The sequence below is a fragment of the Puma concolor genome, chromosome A2, assembly GCF_028749965.1.
Source record: "Puma concolor isolate L17-30 chromosome A2, mPumCon1.1.hap2, whole genome shotgun sequence".
In the NCBI taxonomy this organism is placed as follows: Eukaryota; Metazoa; Chordata; class Mammalia; order Carnivora; family Felidae; genus Puma; species Puma concolor.
Genome location: NC_141668.1, coordinates 140,294,940 through 140,316,826, shown reverse-complemented (window position 1 = coordinate 140,316,826; position 21,887 = coordinate 140,294,940). Strand labels below are relative to the sequence as shown.

The 21,887-nt window shown below is 44.7% G+C and overlaps 1 protein-coding gene across 9 annotated transcripts in view; it reads left to right on the top strand.

Annotated features, from left to right (window-relative positions):
• The window catches only part of ATXN7 (ataxin 7), a 134,622-nt gene that overhangs the window by 36,443 nt on the left and 76,292 nt on the right, over positions 1-21,887 (top strand). For 4 of the 9 annotated variants that reach the window (XM_025915983.2, XM_086697686.1, XM_086697684.1 and 1 more), the window contains 3 exons: positions 2,580-3,815; positions 4,211-4,549; positions 4,779-4,847. In XM_025915983.2, the coding sequence (XP_025771768.2) occupies positions 3,560-3,815; positions 4,211-4,549; positions 4,779-4,847 (664 nt within the window). In that variant the 5' untranslated portion in view covers positions 2,580-3,559. Of the gene's footprint in view, positions 1-2,579; positions 3,838-4,210; positions 4,550-4,778; positions 4,848-21,887 lie in introns of those variants that run through there. The other 5 variants (XM_086697688.1, XM_086697687.1, XM_086697690.1 and 2 more) reach the window with 3 other exon arrangements.

Sequence of the window (21,887 nt, the reverse complement as noted above, 5' to 3'; positions counted from 1 at the left end):
TTTGTATAAGGAATACTTTGGAAATATTGCCCCAATTTGTGTATCAGAACACTGGACTTTCTCAGCTAACAGTTTTGACTTTTGTTGGTGACTCATTTGAACTGTGGGAAACCCAAACCAACTATGGATGTCAGAAACTGCCTCATCTGGAAGGGTTTAGGACTTTCTTATGGGTGAAGAGAGTGTGGTAAATGCATTGGCTTCAGCAGAAGATGATTGGTGGGGAGATGTCATGGAGTTGCCTGTTATCCTTCAGCTTCAAAGTTAAATACATTTCACAGATAAGAATTGATCTGGATTGCTTAGTTTGATATAAGACGCTTATGTATTCTGTTCACTTTGTGTTAAGCTTTGTACCAACTTTCCGTGGATCTTTTCACATATTCCTCAGAAGAAACCTAGCTTTATCTCCATTTTACCTATTAGGAAACTGAGGTGCAGACAGGTTAGGTAATTTGCTCCGGTTACACAACTTTTAAAATTTTTTTTTTTTTTTTAACGTTTATTTATTTTTGAGACAGAGAGAGAGCATGAACAGGGGAGGGTCAGAGAAAGAGGGAGACACAGAATCCGAAACAGGCTCCAGGCTCTGAGCTGTCAGCACAGAGCCCGACGCGGGGCTCGAACCCACAGACTGTGAGATCATGACCTGAGCCGAAGTCGGACGCTCAACCGACTGAGCCACCCAGGCGCCCCGACAACTTTTAAGTGGAAGAGCAAGACCATGGACCCAGAAAGAATTCCTAGCACCTAGGTCCAGAGCCCTCCTTAATGGTCGTTATTTGTTTTTTTGTTTTGTTTTTGTTTTAAAAATTTTTTTAATGTTTATTTTAGAGAGAGACAGAGACAGAGCATGAGTGGGGGAGGGGCAGAGAGAGAGACACACACACAGAATCTGAAGCAGGCTCCAGGCTCTGAGCTGTCAGCACTGAACCCGATGTGGGGCCTGAAATCATGAGCCGTGAGATCATGACCTGAGCTGAAGTTGGATGCTCAACCGACTGAGCCACCCAGGCGCCCGATGGTCCTTATTTGTAAGTTGAAGTAATACACCTTCCCCCTTACACGGTTTTGCATGTTAGTTGAGATAACGTGAACAGTACCTCTGGCAATCTTGGCACCTAGTAGGAGCTCAACAACTGAGAGTTGCTATTAGTAACAACTTCTCTTAATAGAGTTCATAATGCTGAGAGGATACTTATTACATTTCACTTTATATTCTGTTGTATTTTCTTTATTAAACGAAAACTGTAAAGAAAAAAGAAAGATGTGTTGAGCAACAGTAAGGACAGAAGCGAAGTATTATAAAGTGCCACATTGAGCCCATTGGCCAGAGGTTATATTAGTGAATCTTGAAGGATTTTCACATGTAAAAAGAGGGAAATCAAGCAGTGTCTTGAGGAAGTGGGTCTGTGCTTCAAGTTTGCCATTTTTCCCCTTATTTTCATTCGCATACTGTACTCAGAGACGAGAAGGGCTGTATTCAACTGGCAAGCTCCCTTTGCTATCTATATAGCTGGGTTGTTCTAAGCTTTTTTAAAAAATGGCAGCTCCAAATGACATTCAAATTCACAAATTTTCATTTCTCTCAAAAATTTTTTTTAATGTTTATTTATTTTTGAGAAAGAGCGCGCAAGTAGGGGAGGGGAAGAAAGAGATAAACATAGACTCTGAGGCAGGCTCCGGGCTCCAAGCTGTCAGAGCCTGACATGGGGCTGGAACCCACGAACAATGAGATCATGACCTGAGCTGAAGTTGGATGCTTAACTACTGAGCCAACCAGGTGCCCCTCTTAAAGGTAGAACTATAAAATTCAAAGTTGTTAATAAACTGTGTACTTTAATCTAGGAAAACTGAGAAGGTGGATATTTTAATATAATTTTACAGATTTCTCAGTAATTTGGGATGAATTAAAAATTCAAAGTATGCTGGGGCTTCCAATATTGAGGGCCTATTTTTTTTAGTGTTTATTTATTTATTTTGAGGGTGGGGAGGGGCAGAGGAAGAGGGAAGAGAGAGAATACCAAGCAGGCTCCACACTGTCATCACAGAGCCCCATGTGGGGCTTGATGTCAGGAAACCTGAGATCATGACATGAGCAGAAATCAAGAGTCTGATGCTTAACTGACTGAGCCACTCAAGTGTTCCTGAGGGCCTATATTAAGAGTTAGGAACCCTATTAGTACCAAACGAATTAAATGTTTTGCCCCCACATTTTTCTCACTGAGTATCAGTGAGAAAAGGAAGTTAAAGCCTTAGAAATGATTTTTTTTTAATCCTTCCAATAATTTCCACCATTTTTGGGGTTATTTTGTTTCTACTACTTCTTAGATAAAGACAGGAAGCATGCATCATTTCACTTTTTGGAACTTATGTTAGCATGCAATCCAGGAAAATTTTACAGAGTTATTTCTAAATCTTTTTAAAATAAAAAAATCGTGTGTGTGTGTGTATTTTTAACGCTTGTAAATTTTCAACTTAAGCCCTTTCTTATAAGAGCCCTGCGTTGTTTAGATTGCAATAATATTTCCTTATTTTTACTCTTATTTAAACATTTTTGTTGGACTTTGTTTCTTTAGCAGAGAAGTTGGCCACCTCTATCATGCCAGATGTTCCAGATAAAAAACATGAAACCCTCTTCCTCCCCACCTAGAGAAAGCACCTGTAAGCAAACAACTGTGACGAACGTGCCACAAGAGTGCTATTATTGCCACGTGAAACATGATGATCAAAATCCTTGTTTCTGTCACAGGCTTCAGATTCTCACGTCAGTTTGAAATAACAGAGCACTTACTGAGAGTGGTTGGTGTGGTCTGCTACTGTTTCAAGTACTTCACACGCTTTGGTTATTAAGTAGTCTTTTATTTTGCTATCTTTACCTATCACTTAAGCAAAAGCTTTGCAGGGCGCGCGCGTGTTTGTGTGCGTCTGTTGAAGAGGGGTGCTAAATTTTGTGGGCTAGTGCTTAATTTAGTATACAAAAATCTGACAAAACTCTTCTAAACACATTTTCTAGAAGTGCTGTATATTCTCCTAAGCCCTGGGTCCCGCCCCTGCCGAAGCAAAGACAACCATAAAGAGGGAGGGACTAACAACTCCATCTGAAAATGAACCCGATTTTAAAATGGCAAGATTTTTTAAAAAAAATTTTCGGGGCGAACGAATCACTTCTAGGAGCAATGGAAGGGGAAATAGAGAAATTTCGGGTAGTGTCTCCAAAACCTGTACACAGAATCACCGCCGCCTGTCTCTCCATCTTAAACTGGTTTCATGATCTCTCTTTGCTAGACGAGAAGTTCAAGTTCGCAGGGCGCACGCTGTGACCTCTAGTGGTGGGCATCCGGCGAACACCGGGGCTTCGGGCTGACACCTGGGACGGCACCTGGGCCGCATTTCCTTGCCGGCCCGTGGTTTCCTACACCTTAGGCGGCGGCTTGCCATTCATGCTTTTGACAGCTGCGTGGCCGCCCGCGAGCGGAAAGCGAAGTGCTCCCTGCACCAGCCTCTGGGCCCCTGGTCCGAAACCTCGGGCGGGAGGGCCCGACGGCGACCACATTCGATGGTGCCCCGGGGCCGGCCAGCCTGCTCCTCCATAGGTGGCTGCGTTTCCGACTTCGCCCTGGCTCCACTCCGGGGGCTTGACGTGCAAACTTCGCCGGAGCGAGCTGAGAGGGAGGGACCGGCGTGGGGGAGGAGGCGGCGGGAGGCGCCTCTGCTTAAGGGAGCCGGCCGGGCGCCGCGGCTCGGACGGACGCGCGGACGGAAGGAAGGAGCGGGGCCGCCGGGCCCGGCCCGGGGATGCGAGCGGCCTCAGGGTGGGCAGCTGGAGGGCCGGGGGTGCGTCTTCGGGCCTCCCAGCCGTCGGCAGCCGTGGCTGGGGCGGGGGCGGCTCCGGGCGCCGGCCTCCGTGCGGGTCTCGGCGGCAGAGGCAACCAGGGGACCCTGCGCCGCGGTGGCGGGCCGCCGGCGGCTCGTCCCCTCCCCCGAGGGGCCGCGGGAGTCGAAAGCGAAAGCGAGCCCGGGCCGCGGACTTTGCGCCCGGGGCGGGGGGTGGCACGGGAGGAGGCGGGTTGGGAGGGCTGGGCGGCCGGGGGGCGCTGTCAGCGAGCCCCACCCGGCCTGCGGGCCGCGCACGCCGCCGGAACTCCCCGGCGCCTCCTTAAAAGCGGCCCCCGCGCGACTCTTTTCCCCCTTTTTTGTTACATTGTAGGAGCGGAAAGAATGTCGGAGCGGGCCGTGGATGACGTCAGGGGGGAGCCGCGCCGAGTGGCGGCGGCAGCGGGCGGAGCAGCGGCGGCGGCCGCCCGGCAGCAGCAGCAGCAGCCGCAGCAGCAGCAGCAGCCTCCGCAGCCCCAGCGGCAGCAGCCGCCGCCGCCGCCGCCGCCGCGGCGCCTCCGGCCGGAGGACGGCGGCCCGGGCGCCGCCTCCACATCGGCCGCCGCCGCAATGGCGACCGTCGGGGAGCGCAGGCCCCTGCCCAGTCCAGAAGCGATGCTGGGACAGTCGTGGAATCTGTGGGTCGAGGCTTCCAAACTTCCTGGGAAGGACGGTGAGTGTCCACGCCCTCCTTTTCCCCAGGTCCCTCCGTCCCCCATCCTCTGACCCTCCTCGCCTCCCCGCCCCCACCCTGTGACCCGCCCCCTCGGGGGTCAGAGATGCTATCGCTCAGTTGGGGTACGCAGAGGTGCCCGCAACTACTCCTTGCGTGCGTGAGCGTGCGTCACACTCCCGGCCACTGATCTGCCTCTCCCCTCCTCCTGTGTGTGTGTATCTCCTAGGGACGGAATTGGACGAAAGTTTCAAGGAGTTTGGGAAAAACCGCGAAGTCATGGGGCTCTGTCGCGAAGGTGAGTCCAGCCCCCCGTTGGAGTTTGTGCAAGCCCCGAGGAAGTTTGCTTGCCCGCTTCGTTAGGGTGGGGAACTTGACCCTACCTTACTCACTCCTTACCCACGCGCGAGGATGCTGCTGCTTGAGGAGGAAGAAGGGGGAGAGCAGAACGATTGGAAAGTCTTGTTTCCAGGTCTTCCTGTAATGGGGAGCGTCCTCGAACCCATTGGTGGAGGCCTGGTGTGGTGCAGCCTGAGCTGCGTTGCTCAGTGATAAGCTTTGGGGACTAGCAGTGAGTTGAACCCAAATCCCTTCTGGTCTCTCTTACTGAAAAACACAAGTGGAGACGGGAATTACTAGCTTGGAAAGCATTTCCACGAATGCTTTAGGCGGCTCTGGGAAGGAAATCTTGCCACCAGGAATTTTCTGCTGGCAATCAAAATTGATTCCAAACTTTAGAAAAGATAACAGTTTATCTGTGCGGCCTTATTTCTGTGAGGTTCAAGCTGCAAAGTTTAGGATGCTACAGAAGGATCACCACAACTGAGGAGCAGTTGGCCAGACTGTCTTGCCAAGACAGACTTGCCAAGATCAGGGTGCGAAAAAGGCCAGAATTCCGTATCGTGAAACAAGCCTTTAGCGTCCATAGTTAGTGAAACCAGTGTCTAATTATTGGCCAGTTTTTAAGAAAACTGATCCTTAGAGAAGGATATTTAGGGAAATATTTGTAGCTAAAGGTGTGTCTCCAAATGAAATGAAAGGTCAGGTATCTAGAAACTGTCAGACTTTTTTTTTTTTTTTTTCTTTTTTCCTCCTAAAATCCTCCTAGATTTTATTTTTCTTTGAATAGTCAACTTTGCTATCTAATGCCTGTGCCAGGCTTGGACACACTGCAGTCAGAAAGGACTTCTGGAGGCCAGTGAACTTTAGGTTAGTTTAAGTTGCTCTTTCAGTGGTGGTAAGGACAAGGCCTTACATGAGGTTTGGTGTCCAAAATCCTGAGTTTATATTCCCTAATGCAATTTCATTGCTTATATATAGCCGTTTACTTTGGCATAGTTATTGTCCATGGCCCAAGAATAGGTAGAATGTTGGCGAGCTGAATGTTTTAAAGTCCAGAGTTGGCCCATTGTTACTCTGTCTCCATATTTACTTCTTGTTTTTAGAGCCTCTCTTTTTTTCACGTTTGCTGTTTTGGTTTTTTGAACTGGCCTCTTGTTGGCCTTTGGCGCTGAGAAGAAGAGTAATACCAGTGGCAGCTCTGTGAGAGCTTCCAATTGGAACAGATTATAGAGCAAATTAGTTGATTTTGAAAATGAGAATCGCTGTTTGAGAGCAAAGGAAAGAGAGGGAAAGCACAGGACTTGCTGGCGATGTTGCAATAGGAAAAATCAGTTGTTAGTCCGGTTTCAGTGTTGAGTTGGCAGTCCGCCTGGGCTTAAAAAATTAAAATCACTAGGTGGCAACTCTCATATGAAGCAGTTGGAGTACAGCATTAGAGGACCTGACCCACTCCTGTTCTTAGTTTTTATTCTTTGGGTGTGGATACCTTTCCCATAAGGGGTTTCTAAATCTGTGTGAAAACAGCATGCTAGTAATTATTGGTAATTAATTCCCCAATAGAGGATGAGTAAGAGTATTAGTGTTTCACTGGGCAACTTGGTCTAGACTGAGACCCAACCCCATTTAGTGGCTAGAATGCAATTATTGCCATATTTATTATTTTCTGCTGGGACATATTCATCAACAGGTTTTATTTACCATGAGGATCTAAGACCTCTTAACTACCTTCTTGAGGCAAAAAGGGCTCAGAGATTTGGTTGTGTGTGTTTCTGACCTACCAAATTACTAATGATTATTAGAGGTGCTGTTTTTTAAAAGTTGCTCTCACCCTTCAGAGGATGCTGAAGGGGCCAGGATGGCTGAAATTCTGCCTGGCTGTTTGGCTTAGAGACTGAAGTTTTTAATTCGGTCACTTCTTGATTCATTTGTGATTTTATGGATTTTCTGAAACAGTTGCAAAATTCAAGCATGAGGATATTCAGCACTCATGCAGTGGGCTTTGTTTGTCTAACAAACAGCTCATGTTGGGCTGCTTAAGAAATGAAAATACGTTTTAAAATCAGCAAAAATTATTAGTTATCTTTTGTCTTTAGTGACGATTATTTCCTACCAAGAAAAGGTGTTGTGGAACTAAATCTGTACTAATTCCTCTTGGCAAGGAGGTTAAATGTAGATAAATCGACCACATGATTGAAGCACTAAGAATCAGGAACTGCCCATCTTGGAAGATGTTTGGGAATATGAACCAGACTTGTTGAGTTCTCATCCAGTTGCTTTATGATTGTGGACTTAGGGGTAAAAGCCTGGGTATGAGAGCAAGTTGCTTAACCTTGTACTTGTTTTTTACCTCTCAGAATCTGGCTTTCCCTCTTTGTAAAACGTGATAATACCTGCTTCCCAAGGTTGTAGGAGTGGAAATTAAATTAGATAACATACCGAAAATGACTCAGTGCATACTAATTTCTTCAACCCTTTAAACTGCTGATAATCTTAGACTTTATTTCTGAATTCAGTATTTATTTGGGTCAGGGGGTTAATATCTGGGACTTGAATGGGCTGTAGTGCAGTCATAGTTTCCTTGAAATTGTAGGCTAAACTATGTACATCTACTGTTTTTTTAAGTTTTTTTTTTTTAAATGATTATTTTTGAGAGAGAGAGCCAGGGACGGGCAGACAGACAGACAGACAGACACACACACACACACACACACACACACACAAAATCAGAAACAGGATCCAGGCTCTGAGCTGTCAGCACAGAGCCCGATGCAGGGCTTGAACTCACGAGCCATGAGATCATGGCCTGAGCCGAAGTTGGAAGCCTAACCGACTGAGCCATCCAGGCACCCCTGTATGTCTACTTCCTAGTAATGTCTACAGCTTCTCTTCAATTCTCAGAGATCCTTCATTTATCTTGACCCCCAAAATTCAAAACTGGTGAGCCATGATTTTTGTCTTTTTTTTCTCCTGTAGCTTAGTTTGGCCAGTTCTTTCATGGTAAGACTGCCCAAGGGTTAATGCTGTGGGAGAGGTTAGAACTATTGATTTAGATGGAAGTGAGGTTAGTTGTGGGTTAGCTAATGTATCATCCCTTTTTTTCCTAATTAGCACAGGTAGGCAAATGTTAGGATAAAATTTCAGTTATCTTTTAGAGGTCATCCTGTTTCCATTTGCATCCTCACATTCTTACTGCCTTTGGTTTCTTGTAATTTGTAATTGTAGTTGATAACACAGGTGATCTGAGTGGAAACAGATGGATAATACATTTTGGCTGTTTTCAAATGATTAAACTTAGAAGATAAATTACCCTATTTTCCAAAGGTAACTTGTGAAATTCTATATCTAACAAAATTATTTTTAGATGAAATTGATTGGTATGAGTAACTGATTAAAGTTTCCATATTAGTGACTGAACATATATAGGGAGCCTTAAAAAAATAAAAACAAATGCCTTGATTTCTTGGCAGATTTAAAAAAAAAAAAAGCAACTTATTCTGTCACCATTTGAAAGTATATATTATGTGGTGGCTCTTTCATTAGAATGTCAGCTCCCAGAGGACAGGAGCATTGTTGATGGAGGTATAGTCATCTTCTGCACCATTTGTGCTCAGTAAATATTTGCTGCCAAAAATGTATTAATTGGGCTACTTAGAAAGATTGAGCTGAGTCTCTCAAGGATGAAGAGGTCGAATCATCCAATTTTCCATTGTCTCCATGCCCTCCTCCCCCAAAGGTACCTATTCTGTGGGAGGTATGCTTTATGGCCCTCGGAAGGCCAGAGGCTGTCTTTCAGCACTTCCTGTTGATTTGTCCTGAGTTTAGCACTCCATTTACACTTTCCAGAAAGTGCAGACAGGACACCACCTCTCTTATCTGTGATATTTAGGCAAGGGAGTGGAATGGCGACCCAGAGTGATAGCCACACTTGATGACAGGTAATTTCCCTGTCATAATAACAGTGACATAATTGAGCCTACGGCAAGATGAAAAAGAGGTTGGTTGGCATCTATAAGCAGCTAGATTAAAAGAAAAGAAAAGAAAAGACTGGGGCATGGGCAGCCTCAGTCAACCCTAACTGAGTCACCGTATCAATACTAAATTTTTCTTGCCTAGAGAAGAAAATGGTCATAGTTAACTGAAAACAAATAGGTATTTGTGTGAAATACTGTTAAAGTAACTGCATTATAAGCATAAAACCCTCTTCCTGAAGTGAAGAACATTTCTGTTGTTCTGTAGGGTTTCTTTCATGTTCCCCCCCCCCCCAGCTTTTTCTTATGGACAATTTGAAATCTACAAAAGATACAGAAAAAATTTTAATGAGCCTCCTTGTATCCTTCATACAGCTTAAACACCTAATGAGTCATGGCCCAATCTTGTTTCAATCCTACCCCACTCCCCACACTGAATTATTTCGAAGCGTGTCCCAGACAGCATATCATTTCTTTAGGTTTTCTTCTTTTCTGCTTATGTGGACTTCACCTTGTCTCCTGCAGAATGGAGTCTTTATGTGTGCTGTACCTTCTTTTGAGGCAAGCCAGGCTGCCCTTTCTGATATCTTTCATAGGTGTATGAGTGTTCTGCAGGTGGCAGTGTTTGCATTCTGCCTACATCTCAAGTGGAAATCGAAACTGAGCCTTAGGAATCCATGAGATCCAAGTTCACTGTATCTGAATCAGGTTCATACATTTAAGGAGCACTCAGGTGATTCGATTGCAGGTCACCCACACTTGATGCCTCACGGATGAGAGCTAGGGCTGCACTGACAATGGGCAGTTGTCTGACAGTTGACGTATGAAACTCTCTAAAGTCTGCACGAACTCCAGAGTGAAAGAGCCCCTGGAGACCTAGTGAGACACTCCCACAGAGCAGGGATTCCTTCCTCTTAGTTCTGGTTCCTTAGCTCTTTTAATGTAGACGACAGCCTGTGGACCAAATCCTGCCTGCAGCCTAGCTAAGAATGGTTTCTACATTGTTGAATCATTGAAGTAAAAACTCAGAAGAAAATGATTGTTTGATGATATGTGAAAAAATATGAGATTCAGATATTAGAGTCCATAGTAAAGTTTCATTGGAACATAGCCACAGCCATTCATTTACTTTACTGATGGTCTGTGGCGGCTTTCTCCCTACAAGGAACAACAGAGTTGAGTAGGTGCAACCGAAGCCATACAGTCTGCCAAGCCCACAATTTACTGTTTGGCTCTTGACAGACAGAGTTTGCCAATTCTTGTTCTAATGGGTTCCTTGGTTAATGAAGGAAAACTCATTCTGCAGAATGTGATTTTGCTACTCCTCAAACTTGTTTTGAAGGGGAGAATCTTTAAAATAGTAAAAGTGATTATTCTTAAACCAAAAATTTATCCAGTACTGAAGAAGTATGTTGGGTTAGAAGGAAGATGAAAGAATGTATGTGAGGTTTTGTGTAAAAAGGATCCCGTCCTCGTCCTCTTTTGTCATTCACTGCCACTTCTCTAGGGTATATGTCTGTTTCAGGGCAGTTCAAATACAGAGCATCAACAGAGCTGTCATTGTCTCAGCTTTTAAGAGCCTTAAACTGTGAGGATGGTGATCAGCTTCTGTTAAGCCCCACTAGAGAAAGAAGCAAACTTTCATGGGATTTTAAAAAGGGTACCTGACTCAAATTCTTCAGAGTTTCTGCCCTCGTAGTTTGGAGAAACTAGTTTGGAGCCCCATTGGAGGTCATTTTGGGAATTAGGAGGCTGCTTCACCAGGAAGCAGATCTGCATTTTGATTGATGAAGAGGGTATACAGCATCCTTGTATCTCACACTTTTAAGATTTTGTACTTGCTGAAGAGTTAACACCTGGCACAATCCATGCTGAATTTCTCCACCCTCTAGGCTTTGTTGTTAATGGAGACCATGTGCCTTACCTGTGATGGCATGGGGTTCCCAAACTTTACTCAAGTTACAGTTTTGTTTCTTGTGAACTCTAACTTTGGGAGAAATTTGTGCATCGTTACTGAGTGTGACCTACATGTTCTATGGCCTCATTTCTTATAAGGATATCCTGCTTTCTCAATGCCACATCTCACAGCATACCTGCGTATATGTGGACAGCTTAAGCTTGGTGAGAACGTTTATTCTGTGCCAACATATGCTTTACCTTATGTCATCTTGTCAGCACTCCTGTGATCTCCGCATTCCCATTTCCCCCTTTTACAGATGAGGAAACTGAGGCTCAGAGAAATGAGGTACCTCAGTAAGATCATGAAGCATGTAAGAGACACTAACCCAGATCTGCCTGACTCCACAGTCCACATGCTTGACCCACTGCCGTGCTGAGCCCATTCCAGAACGCTCGCCTGCTTTTCATGAGCTTGAGCAGGTTGCTATGACCTTTGTTTTCTTTTCCTCAGCTAGAAAAACTGAACTTTACTACCCCTGCCCCCACATTTATTCTAAAGATACCAGAGCCTTTTCCTTGCTGTGCCTTAGAACAGTCTATATGTTGTGTTTAGCAGTTCCTTTATACAGATCTTTTCTTGGAGGGGGAGGGGACATGTGTGCGGTTTGCATTAGAAGTAATTGACTTTAAAAAAAGATGAAATGAAAGCTAAGGTTGTAGCAGATAGGAAACACAATCATCTGGGATTTGTGCCATTAGGAAAAAAATCTTTTAAAAAAGAAGTGAAATTTCACTATTTAAATAGCATTTCAGTGCAAGATTGCTTTTAATCACATTGATATTCAAAGTTTATGGCAGTATTTTTAATAAATGTGCCCCTCTGATTATTAAAGTATTTTTTGATTGAAGTTCTAAGGAGAAAAAGAAGCCTGTTAGTAGACTTAACAGTTGGAGTTACTGTACTTTTGAGAGAAAGGCAGAGGATTACATTTATATTCATCTTGTACAGCAGGGATTATTATAAATGAGCAAAAGAAGGAAAAGAACGATTTTTACATTTCAGGCACTCAACATAAAACTAGATTAAGTGTTCTTCTTCCTTTTTGTAATAAAGACCCTGTTAACATGAAATGCTTTTCTGTTCTGTGTAAGCTTATGGCAGGCAAAAGTCATAGGTTATTATCAATTACATCCACAATCTTAAAACAAAAAATATTTCCCTCCCAGGTTACACTGATGTTTTCCACAATCTTGAACTCCAGTAATGCAGGCGGGGGGGGGGGGGGGGTGGTGGTGGGGGACAACCCCCCAAAACGAATGTTTTTAACCAGTGGTTCCAGGCTTTTCTATTTTATACCAGGAAGTTTCCTAAATAAATTGGGGACCAATGATAGGGTTGCTAGCATTTTGAAATATAGATAATTAGACACGCATATAGTTATTACCATTATAAAAGTATGAGGGCCATTGTTTTGGAATAAAGGACAGTTTTTTAAATTTGAAGAAAGTTTTGAAAAGACACAATGTGTTATCCTTACTTTTCTCATTTCTTTGTGGACTTATTGGAGATCATTATGTATTTTGCCATTTGAGAAGCACTGCTTTCAATCAGCTTCCTAAAATGTCTATCATGCAACCTTGCTTCTGTGTGCTATTCTTAGGAGTTAGGCAGGAAAGGGGTTCCATGTGGTAGGTTTAAAAAAGACAACTTGCAAGGCAGTGGTGGGAACTACTGATTCTGGAGTTAATTTTTTTTTTTTTTTCAACGTTTATTTATTTTTGGGACAGAGAGAGACAGAGCATGAACGGGGGAGGGGCAGAGAGAGAGGGAGACACAGAATTGGAAACAGGCTCCAGGCTCTGAGCCATCAGCCCAGAGCCCGACGCGGGGCTCGAACCCACGGACCGCGAGATCGTGACCTGGCTGAAGTCGGACGCTTAACCGACTGCGCCACCCAGGCGCCCCTGATTCTGGAGTTAAACAGACTTAGGCTCAAATCTCAGCTGTGGCTGGTGAGTTAACTTGAGGAAAATTAAATAGCTTTGCTAAGCCTCAGTTGACTGACTGTAAAATGGGAATAGTGGTAGTGCCCCATAGTGGTTGGAAGGTTTAAATATTGTAGTGCTGTTTCAGCACTTTGTGCAGTGGCTTGCAGAGTAACTGTTCAACACATGTTAATTGCTGATTCTGTTCATTTTATCAGTAATGAAAACGGGGTGTCCTGAGCGTGCTTCTGATCAGGTGCTCCTGCAGGACGTATAGGGGAGCAAGCAGCAGGAAGGGAGATGGCCGTTTTCCTTGAGCAGGCAGTATGTTGGCGGTCAGAGGAAACCTCAGTGTGCTCGGGAGGGCAGAGTGTAGGAAATGAACCCAAGTTTCGAGTTGTCTTAAGACTCCAGTGAAAATGAGAAGTGGGAATTGACATTTCTTGTTTCCTCCTTTAGACCTCTCCTTTTGACTTGCAGAGAGAAGCCCCGTGTGGTTATTTACTCTCTCCTGCTTGTACAGAGTGGTGCAGCTCCTCTTCTGGAAGCCTGAAGTTTGTCTTTTAGATAGCTTCTTAGAATGTTCCACAAACTTCTTTTTCTGAGCAAGAAAGGTAAATTGTAGCCAGTAGAGTAAGTTGTCTTCACTAAATTGTGAAAGGGATGGGATAACCGAGGCCCCTATTTGTATGATGGTGTGTGTTGGAGGGGAGGTGCTGGGGACAGGGGATGGTAGTCACAAGGGGTTTTCTGCCTGGTGAGGGAATTTAGAAAATTGCCTGGTCAATTCTTGTAAATTTCCATTCTAACTGGAAGCAGTTCTTCATTTAAGTTACCTTGTTCTCTTTGGAAACTATATGGACAGATAGGTTTTAATGGGAAAAAAAATCATCATTATGATAGAAGTTAATACATATTCATTGTAAAGATTTTACTAATGAAATATGGAACATGAAAACCATCATTCTTTGTAACCCCATTCTAGCCAATTTTAAATCTTTAATTACAGGGTTTTTATTTAGGGACGTTTATACTTGATCAAGGACACCCATGTTACTGCTTTGGGCACTTAACGACAGGCAGGACTTGAACTTACTAGCCTGGTTATTTTATTTCCTGACGAGGTCCGGGCCTTGTCTCTCGGCAGGCCCCAGAGTATTTTGTCCAGCATGATTCCTGCTTTGAGAATCCTCTGGCTGTTTTGCCTTTGTTCATTTAGCTTTTCTCCCACAGACATTTGGTAGACACTTTATCTGTGCCTTTTGCTGGTCTGGAGTCTGAGGGTACAACTGCAAACAAGGTAGGAAGGCACAGCCCTAACCCTCAGTAAGGCAGCTGGTCAGCAGATATTTGCAGACTTACCCACTAAGTGCCAGGTTCTCTGATGGATGCTGGGGATAGAGTGACACAAGTCAGAAGGAGCCCCTGCCCTCTGCCAAAGGGAGACACAGTAAATACACAAACATTTTTCAAGGACATAGAGTGCTGTAAAGTAAGCTAATGATGTGGGGGGGGGGGTGGTAGTTCTAGCTAACATGATGAAGGAAGGCTTTTCTTGGAATTTAGCATTGGAGCTGAGATCTAAATGGTGTGAAAGAAGCTGTCACTGGGTCATCTGGGATGGGGGAAGGAATATTCCATGTGGATGGAAAAAACAATTACACAGCCTCTGTGATAGGAATGGAGAGGAGTAGAGGAAAAATGAAGCTTATGAAGGTCAGACCACAAAGGCCAAGGTTAGGATTTGGGTTTATCCTATGCGTAAAGGGAGCCTACTGCAGGGGAATGGCCTGATCTGTGAAGTGTGAAAACCACCAGCTCTTGTATGCTAAGTGTTTCGAGGGAAGGGTGTGGAGACCAGGCAATTAGGTGAGAGGTGGTGATGGCAGTGGCAGGGTATCCTGTGGAGGGTATGGTTTGGAGGTGGATTTGACATGATTTCATGAAGGCTTGGATGTGGGTGGGGGAGAAAGGTAAGGATTGAGCAGCCGAGTGGTGAGGAGTGGCGGAGACAGTGGAGACTTGGTCAAGGGGCTCGGGTTTCGGCCACAGTGTGTGTGAGGTACTTAGCCATCGCCTGCAGCTGTGGAGTATACAGCCACGCCTGGTGGGGCAGCCTGGGCTGGTGGCGTTGTGCGCATCCGTGTCACCTGTGTACAGAACCTGGAAAGCTACGGGACAGGGTGAGTTCCTCCAAGGTGCGGGTGTGGACAGAGAGTAGAAGCGGGCCAGCGGTCCTCCTTGAGGGGGTGGGGTTGAGGAGGAAGCTGTGGGAGGAGGGAGGAATCGCTAGGAGATGGGAAGGGAATCCAGCTGAGCGTGGTTGGTATAGAATTCAAAAGGAGAAACACTTGAAGTGAGGCGTGATTGCCTATGTCAGATGCTGTGTGAAGTAAAGCCAGGCCAGGGAACTGATCTTTGGCTCTGGAAGTGTGGAGGTGATTAATGACCTTCATCAGTGGATGAGATGCCTCAGTGGAGGGGGCCGAGGGAGGGACTGGGGGTACTGTGAGGACCAGCACTGAGGAAATGGAGACGACAGATGTGGGCAGGTCTCCAAAGGGTTTTGCTCTGAAAGAAAATGGGGAAATGTGGCAGTAGCAGGACAAGAGTATGGATAAAGGGGAATAGGGAAGGTTTATTTTATTCCGTTTTGTTTTATTTTGGATAATACTAGGCCATGTTTGTCTGCTCCTGGAAATATCCAGGAGTGGGGGATAATGGATTGCATGTGAGAAAATAGATAAAACTACAGGGATTATGCTCTGAGATGAGAAAAGGGGATGGGATCAGTGCCCAAGTAGACTGGTCAGCTTTGGATAGAATGGGACTTTATTCTGGTATTCTGAGAGGAAGAGCCTGTAGATGCATTGCAGGTAGAAACATGGAATTGGGGAAGCATAAGGTAATTAGTTCTTTCCTGTGAAGTAGGAGAGAAGTTAGGAGGTCATCAGTTAGTTGAGAGTGGATAGGAAGAATTTTGTCTGCCAGTTTTCCAGAGAATGCAGCTGGGTGGAAGAGGGTGGATAGCCAAGTAAACTGGCAGTTACATATCCCTTGGAGGCTTCCCAGTGCACTTAGAAGAAATCCAAACTTCCTAGCAAGGCCTGCGAGGCCTTGGGTGGTGAGAAGGTAAGCCCAGAAAATCAGGAATCTCCATAACTTGGCAGGGAGGACAGGGTGAGTTGGTGGGAAAGCAGGGGTTAGTTAAGGAAGGCTTCCTGGAGGAGATGAATGGGGAAGTTGGTGCTGTTGTTAATCCTTGAAGGAGGAGTTAGCCAGTCTGGTGTGGAAGCAGCTTCTGAGGTGGGGACATCTCTGCGACGGAGCCCAGAGCTTGGCTGGAGCACTGGAGGGTAGGAGACAGAGGTGCAGCAGGAGACAGGTCACCCCAGGGGGTGGGCGTCAGGAGACCAGCATGGTAGCTATGTGCAGATTGAACTGGCAGGGGCAAAAGTGGAGGTTGGAGGCCAGTGGGGCATGGAGCCTGCCTCCTTCATGTGAAATCCTCAAGTGTTTATTTAGGTAACGAAAAACGGAGGAAGTGGGGTTTTAAAATACAATTTTACAGTCTAAAGTGGATTGTTTCTGTCTGGTAAAACCCTCTCATGTGTCTTTTTGTTGGTGTTCGTTCATTAATTCAGTCAGCCTGTATTTACTGAACACCTACTTTGTGCTAGATAACTGTTCTCATTTTCAGAAAAAAACAGGAAATGTTCCAGAACTGCCCTTACAGAGCTTCTATCTAGTGAAGGAGACCGGTAACAACAACAAATTGGAACATATATGTTAGGTGGTGATGAGTGTTCTGGAGAAAGATAAAGCATGGAAGCGTGCAGTTTAAAATAGGGTGAGGAATTTTCTGAACCAAGGCTTAGAGGATATGAAGGCACGAGCCATCTGGATGTCATGGATGAGCTTTAGGCCGAAAGAACAGCAAATCCAAAGGCCCTGATGGGAGAGGATCATAGGGTGTTGACAGAAAGGCAGGGGACCAAGGTGTCTGGGAAGATGAGTAGCAGTGTAGAAGTCACTTGCTGAGGGCTTAGGGATGAGTTGGAGAGGGAGACGCCACAGGGCTTTGTAGCCCAGTGAAAATTCAAATCCTTTTACTATGGCCTACAGGCCCTGCTTGGTGTGGCTTCTGCCTGGCTGTTCACCCTCCCCATCTTCCATTGTCCCCTTTGCCTACAGTGCCTCAGGCCTGCTAGCCTCCTTCCAGTTCTTCGCATGCTCTGGGCTCTTTCCCACCTCTGAACCCTTGCCTGTTCCATTCCCTCTGCCTGGGCTACTACTGCTTCTCCTTCTGACCCCACACCTTCCTTAGCTTAGGGGTCACCCTCCTAAAATTGAGTCCTTCATGTCGCTATCCCTTTAGAGCCCTTATCAAAAACTGTCCATTAGTATCTTCTGATGACGGAAAGCAAGCTATCACTCTTACTAAAACGTGACATTACTGTTAGATTGGGATCTAAATACTGGGTACAAGGAATTAACATGGCAAATTTTTACACAAGTTGGCTAAATTTGCAAAATTGGTGTCTGCATGGAAGGGAAAACAGTATAGACCACCTGGTAATAATAATCTTTGGCCTCTTGTTGGGGAGGCGTGGTAGTGTTCACTGCAATAACATTTCATTTCCTTATTGGTGATAAAGCTTGGTAGACCCTTGTTCCTCTCTGCTTCCAGTGTTCTAGCACCCTCTCTTTGGTCAACTAACAGTGTGCTGTGAAAAGAGAAATGGTTTTTGGTTTTGGAATAACTGGTTTTGTAGGAATAAATGACAGTGTGCCTGAATCCCTCTATTACATCATCAGGGGTTTCTTTCCCAAGATAAACTCTGTGCTTTTTTCGACCTCTACATAGGAAATTTATTTTCTTCCTTCCCTTTATTCCTATTTCTAGGCCTTTTTCTGTCTCCTCTGATGAACCACTGTACTAGGGACAGGCTCAGAGTTTACAGCAGATTTTAGGCACTACACTTAACTCTCCTTATCTCAGCCTCATGTCTGAGGAGCTTTCCATTGTTAACTGGCAGCTGCAGTGGCTGTGTCTTTAAAAAATCTTGTGTGTTGGGTAGATGTTTTCCTAAAAGCTGTTGGCTGTTACTGAAAATAATCTGTTGTGTGAGTTTACAATCTCTCCGTGAATCATAGTTTTCTCATTAAGGAGATAGTTATGCGAGGGCAACAAATAAAACAACTAATTTTTTTTAAACTTTAAAAACCAAACCATCCAGCTAGATTACTCAAGTTGGTAAGCACTAGTATTCATCAAGTGCCATGTAAGGGTTTGTAGAAATTTCACAAAGATCTTTTTTTCCTCACTAGTAATTCTGAAATAAGAACAGCTTCTTAAATACAGGATTTCAATAAATGACATTTAAGAATTATGAAATCCTGATAGCTATATGCTTTACTTAACACTGGGGAAAATGCCTTTAAGAAGAATTTTAGGGGGGTGGGGCACCTGGGTGGTTCAGTCGGTTAAGTGCCCAACTCTTGATTTCAGCTCAGGTTATGATCTCGGCTCAGGTTATGATCTCATGGTTCATGAGTTTGAGCCCAGCGTCAGGCTCTGGGCTGACAGTGCAGAGAGCCTGCTTGGGATTCTCTCTCTACCTCTCTCTCTGCCCCTCCCCTGCTCACACTCTCTCTTTCAAAATAAACTTTAAAATCTGTATATTGGAGAAAAAAAAAATTAGGGGCACTTGGGTGGCACAGTCGGTTAAGTGCCTGACTTCAGCTGAGATCATGATCTTGAGGTTTGTGAGTTCAAGCTCTGTGTTGGGCTCTGTGCTGACAGCTCAGAGCCTGGAGCCTCTTTTGGATTCTGTGTTTCCCCTTCTTTCTGCCCCCCTCCTCCACTCATGGTCTATCTCTTCTCTCAAAAATAAACAAACATGAGGGGCGCCTGGGTGGCTTGAGCGTCAGGTCATGATCTCATGGTTGACAAGTTTGACCCCACGTAGGGCTCTGTGTGGGCAGCTGAGAGCCTGGAGCCTGCTTCGGATTCTGTGTCTTCCTCTCTCTCTGCCCCACTTGCACTTACACTCTCTCCCTCAAAAAATAAACTATTTTTTTTTTTTTACATGCAGATTCCCAGGGGTGCCTGGGTGGCTCAGTTGGTTAAGCATCCAACTTCAGCTCAGGTCACGATCTCGCGGTTTGTGAGTTTAAGCCCCGCATTGGGCTCTGTGCTAACAGCTCAGAGCCTGAAGTCTGCTTCAGATTCTGTGTCTCCCTCTCTCTCTCTGCCCCTCCCCTGCTCTGTCTCTCTCTGTCTCAAAAATAAATAAAAACATTTTAAAAAATTAAAAAAATAAACATGAAACAAATTTTTTTATAAAAAGAGGAATTTTACAACTTGAAAAATTAAGCATCTTAGCCAATACCTTGTAGTGAGTAATAGCAGTATTAATGGCTGTCATTGTTTGACCACTTCTATGAGCCAGGCACCACACACGGATTGCCTCAGTTAGTCCTTACAAAGTATTGCAAAGCAGGTATTTCCATCATCCCCATTTTAAGGATGAAAAAACTGAGGCTCAGCTCAGGAAAATTGACTTGCCCCAAATTACATAGCTTCTAAGTGGCAATGCTGGGATTTCTGGTCTGGCTGACTCCAAAGCCAGATGTTTCCCTGATCTGTTTTTAGCAGTGGCTAATTTGTGCGTGTTGAACACTCCTTTATGAGGAGGCACTAGGAATTGGCTTTAACTTACTGGCAAACAGAGTGTCCATGCACCCACCAGAGAGCTGTTTAAAATCAAGGAACTTGGTGTTTTAGGGACTAGCAGCAGCAGTGAAGTTCTGGTGGGAGAGTGGGTGTACTGTTTGAGAACTTTGGACTTAAAATGTTGGGACTGGTGGGTTAGAGTGTGTGTGTGTGTGTGTGTGTGTGTGTGTGTGTGTGTGTGTGTGTGTGTTAGGCCATGCAGGGATTCACTTAAAATCCATAGTAAACATAATTTCTAAAGTGCACAGTGGAGAAATGGTTAACTCTCTGAAAATAAATCCTAATAGTTTGTTAGCTGAGACAGGAAAAAATAATTTAGACATTTCTTAATATAACAGGGAAGTGGCATGCATACTATGCATACTAACCTTTTAGGACAGTATCTGTTTTTTTTAATGTTTATTTTTGAGAGAGAGCATGTGTGCACATGTATGAGCATGAATGGGGGAGGGGCAGACAGAGAGACAGAAGATTCGAAGTGGGCTCTGTGCTGATGTGGGGCTCAAAGCCATGAACTGTGAGATCGTGAGCTGAGAGCCCAATGTGGGGCCAGAACCCATGAAATATGAGATCCTGACCTGAGCCGAAGTCAGATGCTTAACCGACTGAGCCACCCAGGCGCCCCAAAACAGTGTCTTTATCTGGGCAGATAAATAAACACAGCTGATACAGTCTTTTATAATAATGCATAAATATGCTAACTAACTTAGATGTAAATTTAAAAAATAAAATAAAATAAAAAACAAACAAAAAAAATAATGCACAAAGATACTTATAATCCAGAGATTCTCCAGGAGTCTTTCTTTCAAAAATTAGACTCACTAAATTTTACTACCTTACTTGCCAAACCATTTTCTGGTTGGTATTAAGTAGCTGAATTGATCGATAGATCTCTTTCTTGTTTTCCCATCTCTGCTGGTCTTGTTGGTAGTGCTTCCAAAAGAGAAATAGGTTACAATAACAACAAAACTTTCCATCAAATATTTCTCTCTGCTTTGGTCATGTCGCATTACTGTGGTCTTGTCTACGTGCAGCACGACTGGCACAGGCATGTGGGAGTTTTCTTGAAGGCCAGGCCGGCCTCCTCTTGTTGGCCGCAGAGCCACCCCCAGCTTTCTGTCTCTGCTCTGCACACAGTGGGTTCGCACTGCCCGTTGTCAGTGCAGAGATGATTGAGAACTGGGAATTACCTGCTCAGTTGCCTTTGATAGGAATCTACGGTTTTGAAATAGTTACGACTAAACTGGACATAATTTTTCTTTCTTTTTGTTCTTTCTTTCGTTCTCTCCTTTCTTTCTCTCTTTTCTTTCTAAATAGATCTTAATATATATTTTAATGGTTTTCAAACAGTGCTGATTACTTTGAGAGGTCAGACTTTCATGTTTGGCTTTGGTAGAATTTAGCAGGCCCTGTTAAGAGACAGCTTTTCTTCCATTTTACAAGATAACAAGTTTTTATTTTTATTCCCAAATCCCCAGGAAATTTTCAGTGCTGTCAGTTTTATGAAAAGGTAATTAGGGAGCGAGTAGGGAATATGTCTTGCAAGCGGTTGGTTTGGCATCTTCCCTCCAGTTCTTATTTGCCTGATGAAACTATCTCGTAATAAGATCCCTTTGTGTGCAGCCCCTCTGCAGTTCCCTGGAAGGCCTTGGCCATAATTATGTCTATATCTGGGCCCTGTCAAATGACGAGAGGAGCCAGAGTAGAAGAACGGCCACCTGACCTTTTGCAGATCTCACAGTTTAAAACTTGAGGTGGCTTCTAACAGACTCCTGTTGCTTAAGGGTTTTTGTACCAGTGTTGAAGGCACTGAGCAGGTAGCTACTTCTGTGGAGACATACCAAGAGTGTGTGCACTGATTTTGTTAAATAGGGCTGCAAGAGGACCATATGGGGCATGGGAGAGGGGAGCAATCTCTTTAAAAGAACCACTAAGGGATTAAAATGAAACACGGGTTGAGAAGAGGTCAGCCCTTAAAGCTGGAGTCAATGGAGTGTATACTGGAAGTTCCAACTTCTTGTTTCTACTGCTCATCCTCGTATTTACTTGTGAGCACTCCCCCCCCCACTCGCCCCCCAGAAAGTGGAGGGGATACATGAAGTTTAATTACTCGGAATTGTAACTGAGTTCTGATCAAAGGTTTGCGAGCACTAGCTGTAGATACCCACGTGTGGAGTCTGTGCATGTAGGGTGCCTAGCCTTGACTACGGTGTCAGGAAGGAAGAGCCCCTAAGACCAGAGACAGTGTTCACGGACTTGATCTTCCTGCAGAAAACAAGCCAAATCCCTGGCCTGTGAAGCCACCGAGGGTCAGATCAGTGTTCCCCTTTCCTTACAGCCTTTTGCCTTCTTCTAGGAAGAAAGGTGCATCATTGCCATCTGTTGTGGCTGTTGTTTGGTTTTC